General features: G+C 46.6%; 1 protein-coding gene across 3 annotated transcripts in view; it reads right to left on the bottom strand.

Moving 5' to 3' along the window:
- The window catches only part of LOC102448589 (broad substrate specificity ATP-binding cassette transporter ABCG2-like), a 142,800-nt gene that overhangs the window by 17,413 nt on the left and 112,220 nt on the right, over positions 1-13,167 (bottom strand). For all 3 annotated transcript variants that reach the window (XM_075929563.2, XM_075929565.2, XM_075929566.2), the window contains one exon: positions 6,943-7,032. In XM_075929563.2, the coding sequence (XP_075785678.2) occupies positions 6,943-7,032 (90 nt within the window). The remainder of the gene's footprint in view (positions 1-6,942; positions 7,033-13,167) is intronic.

Below are 13,167 nucleotides of genomic sequence, written 5' to 3'. Positions count from 1 at the left end.
CCAAATGTAGAATCTCATCGGTCGTGGAGGCAAACAGCTTCTGTCGATCAAACGGCAGATCTTCGACCTTGGACTGCAATTCTTGAGGGGCTCCCGCTGACAGGAGCCAGGAGGCTCTCCGCATGGCGATGCCCGTCGCCATGGCTCGTGCAGCCATATCCGCTACATCTGCGGCGATTTGAAGTGATGTTCTACACGCGGTATACCCCTCCTGGACAACAGCCTTTAAAAGAGGTCTCTTGCTGTCGGGAAGGTGTTGCATCAGATCCGGAAGCTTTGAATAGTTATCAAAGTTGTGGTTTGATAGGAGGGCCGCGTAGTTGGCGATTCAGAGAAGTAAGGTTACGGAAGAATATATCTTACGGCCAAATAAATCCAATTTTTTAGAGTCCTTATCCGGGAGGGAGGTCTTAAAATGGGGCGTCTTAGCTTTGTGGCGGACAGCGTCCACTATTAAAGAATTAGGCTGTGGGTGATTGAAAAGAAAGTCTAGGCCTTTGGAGGGGACGAAATATTTTTTGTCCGCCCTTTTATTCGTAGGTGGTATAGATGTTGGCATCTGTCAAATCTCCTCAGCTACCTCCATGATAGCCTCATCTATAGGGAGGGCGATCTTCTGTTGATGTTTAGGATGTAAGTTCTTAAACAGCTTATGCTGTTTCACCTCAGCCTCCGTGAGTTGTACCTCCTGAGACTGCGCCACTCGTTTAAAGAGGTCTTGGAACTCTTTAAGATCATTTGGGGGTGATGTCTCAGCCAAGGTTACCGCTTCTCTCAGCGCGAGCATGGAAGAGCGAACACTAGGAGACATATCCAGTTCCGTTTCGGAGAGCTGGCCTTCTTCCATGTCTGATTGTGGATGAGTGGGTGGGGAGCGTGGTGGTAATATAGGTCGGGGCGGAGATTGATTCCGAGGTTCAGAATGCATCGAGCGCGGGCTGGTCGATCGACAGGAGCATGGTGATCTGTGGCGAGATTGCGAGCGGCTGTGATGGGGTGACCCATAGTAATAGGATCTATGGTAATGCATGGAATGTCGATCAGAGGCTGCAGGTGATGAACATCTAGAGGATCCCACGGTGCCGTGCCTGACATAGTAAGTGCTGCGTGGCACACAAGTTGGGGAATGGAATCGCCTTGACAGGGATTGAGATCTGGAATATCTATAATGTGAGCAGCTACATTCCCTATAGTGATGGTGGCGAGAGGATAAGCTTCACCTATGATGCTCCTTGCGCCCTACTGCATGGTGTACAGATGTGGAGGGGTGAGGCGATGGCTCTGGAGAGAGGGAAATTTCATGGATGTTCGTCCTTGGTGCTGCACTAGTAGAAGCTGCTTCTAGCTGCTCAGAGATTGCAGGCTGCAAGCTTGGAGGGTCAGGTGGCTGTGCTGTTGGAGTCATTTGTTCAGTGCTGGGTACCATGGGTGCCGGGGGTGCTGAAGACAGCTCCCTGTGGGGGGGGGGGGGGTGTGCACTGCATTCAAAGAGCCAGGCACCGTCGGTGCGGGGCAGGCTGTGTCTTTAAGGGGCCCCCCTGCCATCTGCGGTGCCGGAGGCAGCCCCAGCCGGGAAGTGCTGGCTGGCTTCTTTGAAGTGGCCGCACGGACTGTCTTTGAAGTTGAAGTGCCCGGCTTATCACCTGCGCTCACCCGCTGCTGCGGGGCAATCTGCAGGGAGCGAGCAGGAGAGGCTTTCTTCCTCTTAGGGGAAGACATAGCCGGGGAGGGAGCCCTCCGCTTTCCTGTGGTCGGGTCCGATGCCGAGGAGCCTGGAGCGCTGGAAGGCAGGAGAGCCTTATCAAGGAGGATCTCCTTCAGCCGTCTTTCCCGCTCCTTGCGGGCTCTCATCGTGAGCTTGGCACAGTGACGACATTTTTGGGGGATATGTGCCTCCCCAAGGCAGCGGACACAAGCCGAATGTCCGTCAGAGACAGGCATTGAGTCCCTGCACATAGTGCACTTTTTGAAGCCGGGGGAGCCCGGCATACTGGCTGTCTGAAGGGGGTTTTCTCTCGTTTCACCAACTGCCCCTTTCTGTCTCCTTTAGGAATGGTAACTATGCCTATTTTATTATTTGAGTCTTGTTCAAATAAAGGGTCGGAGAACTACTGAACTTAGCTCAAGCGGAGCTAGCCGGGTAACAATGTAACTCTTCTTACATTTTTACTTTTTTTTTTTTTTGTAAACTAGGAGTTGTAACAGGTAAATGTCCGTAGAAGGCAACAATATAACTATATACAAATGGTAACTGTTTCTTTTGCTATCATTATGCTGCCTCTCTCTTTTTTCTTTTTTTTTTTTTTTTTTTTTTTTGCCAGAGCCGCGGCAAATGAGTGGTTTTAAATGGGCAAATGAAAGCCATCAAGGGTGTTTCCAATGCTGGGACACCTCAACATCTGAGTAATCATTTACAAACAGCCTCCTTTGTTTTTTAAGCAGTGGTTGGTCTTAGGAAGACATGTGACCACCCCAACTGGTAGGGTCTGACAAGGTAATTTTCCATGTAAAGGGAGAATGTAAAACAAAGAATTCCTTCCTAAAATGAAGGCTATTTAAGATGCAAAGTTTTCAAGCTTTGTCTTTGGCTGGCACGTCACTCCCAAGAGAGTAAACCAGAGACCCGAGGGAAACAAGATCTTCCCTGGCTTGGAGGTGTAGCTGAAACAAGAACAGTTTATGGGGAAGTTTGCAATAAGCTTTAGGGTGTTAGAACTAGCTAAGCATTTTCTGTTGTTTAAAATTTTTAATTTACTTTGCCTGTTTTCACTTGCAACCACATAAATCCTACTGTTTATACTTAATAAAATTACTTTTATTTATTATCAAGCCTAATGTAAATAATTATTACCAGAGGGAGCAATCAGTGTGTACATCTTCCTTTCATTGTTAAAGAGAATCATGCCTAAATGATTTATTTGGAGTTCTGATCCCATTTGGGGAGTGGGTTTCCTGGAAGCTGTGCCTGAAACTGCATTCTCCTCATACCTGAAGAGTTTCAGTGTCTATATTGCTCTTTGGGGGTGGGGAGCAGTGATCTTAGCTCTGTGTCTTGGCTAGGGGAGACCAGGATATCTGGCCCAGAAAAACAGGGTGGTGAGAAGCCCCAGAGAGCAAAGAAGTGAGTATCAGTGACTTTATCAGCACACCGGGAAGCAGCCTCAAGGGGTTTTCTGTCACAGATGGAAATGATGGAAACCTGCACTGGGAATTTTGTGGCTCCTTTGGCCCTCCACCAACCCTTCAAAAGGTCTGTCTTGCGGTTAATGGCTGAGAACCAGATGATTGTTCATCAGTTGCCTGCGCCTAGTTTGGTGCTATTTTCATCTGTTGTCATAGTGTCTCTGGAATTGTGTAAAAACCCTTCTCTGTTTTCATTTGGTTGCAGGGACATGGATCCCTGAGGTCTTCAGGGTGGACCTTGTGACCTTAAGTGTGGAGAAAAGCATTGGTGGACTCTACAAAGAGTTTGGAACTTTCAAATGGCAGATCTTCCTCCATCAACTGGACTTCTTTTGGAAACCCTGAAAGTTTCAGTTGGGATGCACACTGCATTACCACTGTGGTGGAGACAGACCGGGGTGGGCTATAGTTTCTGATAGGGGCCACTCTAAGATTTTGGAAAGTGGTCAAGGGCCGCACTCTTCCATGGTATTAATGGAGGAGATGTGGGGTCTGGGATGGAGGTTGGGTGCAGAAGAGAGCTTAGGGTAAGAGATTGGGGTGCAGGAGGGAGAATGGAGACTGGGAGGGAGTTTGGGTGAAAGAGGCAGTTGTGACCTGGGGCAGGAGAATGGGGTGTAGGTTTTGGGATGTGACCTAGGCTAGGAAGGGATTGTGATTTTGGACAGGAGACTGGGCAGGAGATTAGCAATTCTGAGTTGTATGGTAGCAGATGAATAGGCTTTCCTGCCAAATGAATCCAGCTGTTTCCAATCCCTGTCATAAGGGTGGTATGGGTGGCATTCTGCATGCCCCTCTGGTTCACCACATTGACCACTAAAGAATTAGGAGTGGGATGGGTGAAGAGGAAATCTGCTACCTGGGTGCAACGTAATATTTTTTGTCCAATCATTTTCATGAAGTAGCGATGGTTGCAGGAGTCTGCCGGATTGTTTTGGGTAGATACTTGAGCACTAAATCAATTGGTAAGGCCAGTTTAGCAGCTGCAGAGGCATGGAGAATGTCCATAGGCCTATTTTGTGTTTCTGGTGGTTATTCCAGAGAAATCTCCAAGGTATCTGCCACTCTTTTATATAGCTCGTAAAATGATTTAAAATTATCTCCTGAGGTGGGTGGCAGAGGCATACTAATCATCTGGTGAAGAGGAGGTATATATGTGTGGGCACTGGAGAATCAATGATAGCTTGATCCTCCAAGCCTTCAGCAACCTCTTCAGGATCTACGACTGATGGAGGAACTGATGGAACTGGAGAGGTTTGTGAGCTATGCGATGCAGCTGGCTGCTGAACAGGTTGAGGGTCCTACACTCTATACATAGTCCAGGGTCTATACATAAAGCCAGTTAGGTGGTATTGGCAGTGGTGGAGGACCCATGAGGAGGCTGCCACTGTGTTGGTTGCTGCATTTGCCTTGGTGATGTGCAGCTTAGTGTAAGGCTGAAGAGATTTCTTCCTTCTCATCACTGGATGGTAGATGGGCTGACCCTGCAGGAGAAATAGAGGCTGAACTGGGAGGTCATCCCTGGTGCCGCTCATACTGAAGAGCAGTGTTCCTGGTGCTGAGGTGACTACCAGATATGCATGGCTGGTAAAGTGCTGCAGTGTGGGGAAGAACCATGCTGACATAAGTGCCAGAAGCAGAGCAGGTAGGGGAGTCCGTACTGACAGTGGTGACTGCTTGCTATGATGATCCAGTGCAGTATGTGGCTTTGTTTGTGCTGATAGAGACACTTTAGGTTTCAAGTAAGAATCTGTATTAGAGCTGGCCCGTGCTGGGTCTTTTGCTCCTTGGGTCGTCTCAGTACCAGATGTACCTAGTTGCCTCATGGTCCGGTGCTTTCAGTGCTGCTGGTGCCAGGGCTGGTTTTCTTTGGCAAAGAGTGCTTTTTTTAGGAGAAATCACCTTGAGATGACAAATGGTAGCACTTTCTGGAGGTAGCAGTGGGAGTGGCATCTCTGGAGCTTGCCCCTGAGGAACCTTTCTTTTCTGACACTGCCACAGGAGATAGTTGTCTGGGTGGTGTCGTATGCTCTGGGTTAGGGGCTGAATGAAGCAACTTCTCCATAAGCAATAGCTTACATTAGAGCACTCTGGCTTTCTGGCCCTTGCAGTGAGAGCACTTTTGGGTAACATGTGCCTCACCTAAACAATGGGCACACTGAGAGTATCTGTCAGAAATAGGAAGGGAGAATGTGCAAGTCAGACAGTGTTTAAAGCTGTGGGAGACCAAGTATGTCTAAAAGGTGGACAAGCCACCAAAGTGGCAACAATTTTTTTTTTAAGAGAAAATCCAGGGGAAACAACTAAGTAAAATGAGGGGGAAAAAAAAAAAACAGTGAAAGTTAAGGATTTCAAGACTGATTGCAAAGGTGACTGCTAAGTTCCAACTAAGACCAATGATGGTAGAAAAGGAACTGAATGGTCGGCTGGCTGCTCATGGGGGATAGCAGCTCCAAACAGCACATGACAGCTGTCTGCATGGTCTCCAATTTGAGGTGGAGGAGCAGGAAGTGGAGCATCCACAAGAACCCTCCTTGAAGAAGACTGTCTTTTCCTTTTAGCTTTTTCAATAATTTATTTTATATGATAAATCTCTGAAGCATCACTTTTCTTCTTCTTCCTTACAATCCCCCAAAACTGATCATCTTGACTATGTATACTCCACTAAATTTTGTAATTATAAAGCCAGAACGAACCACTGTAATCCTCTAATCTAGCCACCTGTACTATCCAGGTCACAGAAATTCCTTAAATTAATTCTTGTTTGAATAAGAGCATATATTTTAGATACTGTGTTCAGCAGTACAAATCCCTTTAAGTGACATGATTTAGGCAATGGCCACACAAATCAGAAAATAAGGTCTGAATTATGGTTATAATATAAATGACATAAGTGTATAGTTTCAAAGATCAGCCACAGGAGGCCACTTCTACAGCAGCAATAGGGATACAGCTTTCAGATTAGCACTGCTAAGTTCACTGTAGCAAACTTGTATAAACATTTGAAAGGGCTACACTTGTTTATTTGCGTTACAGTTGTGCCTAGAGGCCCTTACTGAAATCAGGATTCTACTGTGTAAAGCATATATGAGCACACAGTAAGTTCCTCATCTGAAACATTTACAATCTAAATAGAAAATGTGAAAGAGATATAGAAAAAACAGGATTTTGGGGGGGGGTTGTGGAAAAGAAAGCGACTTTTTCCCTTCTTGGCAGCTATTGCTGAAATTGACACAACCTGTTTTTTAAATATCCCACCCTTTGCATAACCTATAGCACACTGATAACACAGACCTGCAGTTATTAAAATGATAGGACAATAAAGAGATTATAAAATAAGCAATGGACGAAACATAAGAAATGCAGGTGTGCTGTAGGAAGTTATTCATATTTCTAAGATGAACTGAAAAACACCATTACAGAATATGCTTAAATTACAAAAGCAGAAATTGTGTGTTGTGGAGAGCAGTTTTGCAACCTGCTAGGGATCTAATAGAGTGTCTCAAGTAATCTTTTTTCTGGACCCACTGATATTTATGATTCTGTTTTATCTATTGATGGCATTTTCTTGTGATATTCTAATTTGTATTACAATACATACATGATACTGAGACCTATTGCACTATATTAAGAATGTAAAAAGACAGAGAACATATCTATGTAAGTTATATTTACCAATTATAACTGGAATAATATTGTTTGACATTTCTTATAATGATGATCTCTTTCAAAAGAATGCACAGAAAATGTAGCACTCACTGTCAGGCCATATCGAGGGATGCTGAAATATTTCAGCCAGAAAATCCAAGATTCGATGCTTGTGAGATTTACCAGCAAGCCAGAGAAAATCTACAAACAGTAAAGAAACTATCAAATGTATGTCATGGAAATTTTGCAAAGTCCTAAGTTACTTTAGATTGTAACATGCTTAGGGTGCTTGTCTACACTTGAAATGTCCTCTCCACCACTGAGGTTGTAGCTAAGTCAATAGGAGAATTCTTCTGTTGGTGCTGTCTACAAAGGGACTTATATCATCTTCATATGTGGTTTAGTGTGTGGATTTTTCATACACCTCATGCAATAACCTAATTTTCTAGTGCTTTATTCCATTTATAGAAATAATTCCCATTAATGTTAAATGTACACATGCACGATGAGTATACAATCCTAAACTTGGGTTTGATCCTATAAGACTTACCTGCTCCCTGTCAATAGGAATTGACCCTTTGTTCCCAGAGATGTTTAGTTGTTCCATGGTCTAGGACAACCAGGGACAAATCTTTACAGGACAGTTTCTACCTGGAGCGATAGTGACCTGCTGAGCCATCACTAATTTTTTGGCAGGTATAGTAAAATGAAGGCCTAAAACAAAATCCCATGTATCACAGGCCTGGTTTAAAGCCTGAGACCTAGCTAACAGTAGAGAAAACATGGCTAACATAAAGCAAAACTAGGCTCTGAGTAAGAGGCAGGCCCCTGCTCACAGAACTTGGCATGAACAGAGCTGAGAGTGCAAAACACTAATTGGTAATAGGCCCAAGTGTAGAAGAGTAATTGTTACTGATAATAAATTGAAAGCATATGGTACCACCAGCTCATTAAAAAAGACCTTGATGCCCATTCTCCACAGATACAGACCCAGGTTCAGGAAAGGGTCTAAAATGACAGCATGATGGATAGAGATGATCTAATCAAACTACAAGTTGCAGGGTGTTGGGTGCTATCTAAGAAGTGTCAGACGGTAGCAACCTGACACGTCAACAGTAATGTGTAAGTTGTTAGTACCTGTATATAAAGTGGTGTCTTGGGGTGACAGTCTTTGTATGACCAAGGAGACAGTGGAAATTTCCCATTGACTGAGTCATTCCATTGTTAATAAGGTACATATGCATAGTGGTTCAGTAGACTCTACTGACAACCATTACTGTACTTCGCTTAACAATAAACATGGCCTGGCACCTTTGATCCTTATCTGGTTTGTGGTCTTTGGGTGCTCTCCTGGGGTCTATTGTGAAGACTAAGACTACATCTAGACTGCTTTCTTCTGCCAAAAGAATATATACAAATTATGAGCTAATTTGCATATCTTCTTCTGATCGCATTATCAGAAGAGGTTTTGTTGAAAAAGAAAGCAGCTTAGACATGGTTCTTTCAAAAAAACAACCACCCTTTTTCAAAAGAATCCTGCATACCTCATTTTTTTAGGAAAAAGGGTTCTTTCGAAAAAGGGGTTTTTTTCCCGAAAGAACTGCGTCTGAACTTTCTTTTTTGACAAAACCTCTTCCAATAATGCGATCAGAAGAAGATATGCAAATTAGCTCTGAATTTGCATATCTTTCAGCAGAAGAGGCTACCTCTAAACTGCTTTGTGTGCAAGCTGACACGGCCCACATCATTAAGCACACACGCAAACAGCTTTCTGATTATCATCATCAGTGGAGCCAGAGACCTATGAGGACACCTTGGCAGTAAATCCTGACTGCTTCCTGAATAACTGCAGCAGGAAACAGGATTTTCACACAGAAGCATGGATTTTAAGCCTCCTTGTATAGCATGAATCCTTAGGAAAATGAGCCTTTATCTGGTCTCCAGGAGCAGGTAAGCTTGGAATTTCCCTTAAATCATACTCAAGTGAATTGGAGCTTCACTTTTTTAACCTTTGGCATCCTAAAATAAGAAGAACTCGAGGGCAAATATGGTAATTCCTCAGCAACATGACCTAAATCTAGAAACAAAAGGCCTTAAATCTTTGACAAGATAAGCAATGAGTAAAAAATAGAAATAAAACTAGCAGAAATCACCACCATCATGCAAAGGAAAAGCTCTGAAATCTGCTCTGGAAGAGCAAGACAGTAGATTTTCTCTGGATAGATAAAAATAATGCCTATCAGAAGGAGACAAAAATACTGAGTTCAGGGACTTTGAATAGTCTGTTCTATTCCACAGACAAGCATAGATTGGTGAGATGAGGAGGTTACTTACCTTTAGTAGTAACTGATATTCTTCAACATGAGTATCCCTGTGGGTGCTCCACAGCAGGTATGTCAGTGCATCCCAGCACCATAGACCCGATTCTTCACAGCAGTGCATGGGGGGCCATGTATGCACTGCAAGGGAGGTGCGCAGGCGCTGCTCAGGACTACTGCACATGCCTGGCCACCCTCCGCTCAGTTCCTTTTCTACCTGGACACCTGGCCTGATAAGAAAAAGGATTCTGAAGTAGAGGGGAGGGAGAGTAGTGGAGCACTCACTGAGACGCTCATCTTGAAGAACATCAGGTACTGCCAAAGATGAGTAACCTCCTCTTTGAGACAGAGAGATGTCCCTGGGGGTGCTCAATAGCAGGTGACTGGAAAGCAATGTGTCCAATGGCGGCAGGGACTTCAGATCAGGTAAGTAGGCCATTGACAGGACAGCCTTTGCCACTCTTGTGGAGGAAAGAGGTCCCTGAGAGAGTGCATAGTGCCTGGCAAAGGTTTGGTCTGAGCTCTGTGTAGCACATATGTCTTTAATAGGGACCTTGTGAGGGTAAGCAACCAATGTAGCTACTGCCCTGGTGGAGGGTGCACAAATCAAGGTAGGTGGTGGCAATTGGTTTTGGTTGTAACATATTTTGATGTACTCTGAGATCCAGTGTGACAGTCTTTAGGATGATATCTGCTGTCCCTTGTTATGATCTGCGATAGAAATACAGGCTATGTCTACACTGTAGGCTTTTTGCGCGAGAACAGCCATTCTTGCACAAAAACTTGTGGAATGCCTACACTGCACGTGTGTTCTTGCACAAGTACATTTTCAGTAAGGCGTCGGAGCAGAGGACTTCTTATGCAACAGTTATTCCTCTCCCCATGAGGAATAAGCCCTCATGCGTAAGAGCTCCTGCGCAAGAAGGCAGAGTGGACAGGCAATAGGGATTTCTTGCGCAAGAAACCCCTGTGGCTAAAATGGCCATCAGAGCTTTCTTGCGCAAGAGAGCATTCACACTGCAATGGACACTCTTGCGCAAAAGTACATATCTTGTGCAAAAGCACACGGCAGTAACCGTTCTTTTCTTCGAGTGGTTGCTCATGTCCATTAGAATTAGTTGACTACCAAGCTAACCCACTTCAAGGAGGAGGGGTCGGAGCAGTCAGAAACAAAAGTCCACGAAAAGTTGAACAACCCAAACAAATGTATTCAACCAAGCGAACACAGAAAAACTTGTATAAAGTGCAATGTGACACTGATAAACCAAACATATTTACAATACAGAGATGAGGACTGCAGAGCCCACCCTTGTGTCCTGCCTGGCCTGTTGTGCCAGCGCATAGTGCGCCGTAAAGGTATGGAGTGATGACCACGTGGCCGCCCTGCAAATTTCAGTGATTGGAACCTGCGCCCCAAACGCGACAGAAGACGCCTGCGCCCTGGTAGAGTGTGCTGTAACCCGGGGCGGGACCTTCCCGGCCAGGGCGTAACACTCCCTGATGCAGCCTGTGACCCAGTTGGACAACCTCTGGGTTCAAATGGGGAGCCCTTTCACCCTGTCTGCGACAGCAATAAACAGCTGCTAAGACCTGCGAAAGGGTTTGGTCCTATCAATATAAAAAGTTAGTGCACGCCTAGCATCCAGGGCTCCTTGGGTGAGGCGTGAGGTTTTGGAAAGAAAACCGGGAGTTAAATTTCTTGAGACAAATGAAAACGTGATACCACCTTGGGGAGAAAAGCCGGATGGGGGCGAAGCCTCATGTTATTATCAGAAAACACCAGGTAGGGCGGATTTATAGTCAACGCCCTCAATTCGGAAACCCTGGAAGCCAACGTAATGGCCACAATGAATGCAACCTTCCAGGAGAGGTGCTTCAAAGAACACGTAGCCAGCGGCTCACAGGGGGGTGACATAAGCCTAAACAACACGAGGTTGAGGTCCCAAGCTGGGAGAGGGGGTCTAACCGAGGGATACAACTTATCTAAACCCGTAAGGAACCTTTTGACCACTGGGTCAGAGAACAGAGAAACTCCTGCCAAACCAACATGGAAGGTGGAGAGAGATGCCACATGGACTTTGATGGAGGAGATAGAGAGGCCACTAGACCCAAGTTCAAAGAGATATTGCAGAATGGATGGGACAGGGGCACAGGATGGGTGCACTCCCCTGTGGGACGCCCAAGACGAGAAGCGCTGCCACTTAGCAGCGTATGACAGTCTGGTAGAAGGTTTCCTACTACTTAGGAGCACCATCTGTACCTCCTGGGAACATTCCCTTTCTGGTTGGTTCAACCATGGATAAACCAGGCCGTTAGGCCTAGAGTCTTGAGATTCGGGTGAACCATGATCCTCCCGTCCCACGGTTGGGTTAGGAGATCCCAGGCTGGCGGGAGCATTATCGGCTCCTTGGTGGACATGTCCACCAGTACAGGGAACAAGAATTGTCTGGGCCACCTGGGGGCTATCAGGATGACCGTGGACCTGAAGGTCTTGACCCTGGTCAGAACCCTGGGAATTAGAGGGAATGGGGGGAAAGCATAAAGGATGCCTGTCGGCCACATGACCGTCAAGGCATTCCCCCCAGGAGTGTTCCCCCAGCCCCAATAGGGAGCAGTAACTCCGACACTTGGTATTGCGTGCTGAGGCAAACAGGTCTAGTAGGGGATAGCCCCACCTGCAGAAGATCTGACAAAGGGCCAGTCGTGGGCTCTGAAGGACCTGCTCAGAGCATCGGCCAGTAAGTTTTTGCACCCTGGCAGGTACTCTGCCTGCAAAACTATGTTGTGCTGTACACACAGTTCCAGAGACTCAGGGCCTCGCGGCAGAGGGGAGGCGACCAGGCACACCCCTGCCTGTTGATGTAAAATACAGCTACCGTGTTGTCCAGGCGGATTAGAACAGAGCGGTGAGAGAGCTTCGACAGCAAGGTCTCGCACGCTCTCCTGTCCCAGTGGCCACTGGATTGGTTGAATGCCGTTGCCAGCCAAGCCTGTAAAGGTCTGAGTCTCATCCGGGCATGGCGGACCACGTACGTACACGCCACCATGTATCCCAGCAACCTCGAGCACACCCTGGCCATTGTGATGGGGGACTGGGCTAGTTCGGAGACCAGCTCCACTATGGCCAAGAACCTGGCTCTGGGGAGAAGTGCCCTCGCCACTCTGGCATCCAGGTAGGCACCCACGAACTCAAAGTGCTGAGAGGGTGTCAACGATGACTTTTCCTCGTTTAGCATGAGTTACAGCCTTACGAAGAGGGCCCTTGTGAGGGATACGTGGGCCTCTACTTGTTCATAGGAACGAGCACGAATTAGCCAGTTGTCCAGGTACGGGAACATGTGTACCCCTGATCTGCGGAGGAACGCCGCCACGACTGCCATGCATTTTGTAAAAACCCTGGGTGCTGTAGAAAGGCCAAATGGGAGCACAGCAAATTGGAAGTGGCAGCGGGACACAATAAATCGGAGGAACCTCCTGTGGCTGGGTCATATTGCCACATGGAAGTAGGCGTCCCTGAGATCGAGAGTGGCATACCAGTCTCCTAACTGTAGATCCGGAATGACAGAAGCCAGGGTAATCATTCTGAATTTGGATTTCACGACCACCTTGTTGAGGTCCCGTAGATCTAAGATGGGACGGACCCCGCCCTTGGGTTTGGGGACTAAGAAATATCAGGAGTAAAAACCCTTGTCCTCCAGGTGCGGTGGAACCCTCTCTACCACCCCCTTTTGGAGGAGCGTGAGCACCTCCTGGCGGAGGGTGTCTTTGTGAGAAATGTCCGTGAAAAGGGACGGGAAAGGGTGGTTGGAAGGGGGCAAGCTCAGAAAGGGGATGGTATAGCCACTCCTGACTATGTTTAAAACTCAGGCGTCGTTTGTGATTTTTGCCCAGGCTTGAGCAAACCGGGATAACCTGGCCCCAAACAGGGGGCCAGGGTGGGAGGCTGGTGTGCGATTCTCTGGGAGCCTGTCATAATTGCTGCTTGTGTTGTTGGGAGGGACCTTGACCAACCCCACGG

The sequence above is a fragment of the Pelodiscus sinensis genome, chromosome 4 (genome assembly GCF_052426305.1).
Source record: "Pelodiscus sinensis isolate ZL-2025 chromosome 4, ASM5242630v1, whole genome shotgun sequence".
Lineage (NCBI taxonomy): Eukaryota > Metazoa > Chordata > Testudines > Trionychidae > Pelodiscus > Pelodiscus sinensis.
This window is presented reverse-complemented; position numbering and strand designations above follow the sequence as displayed.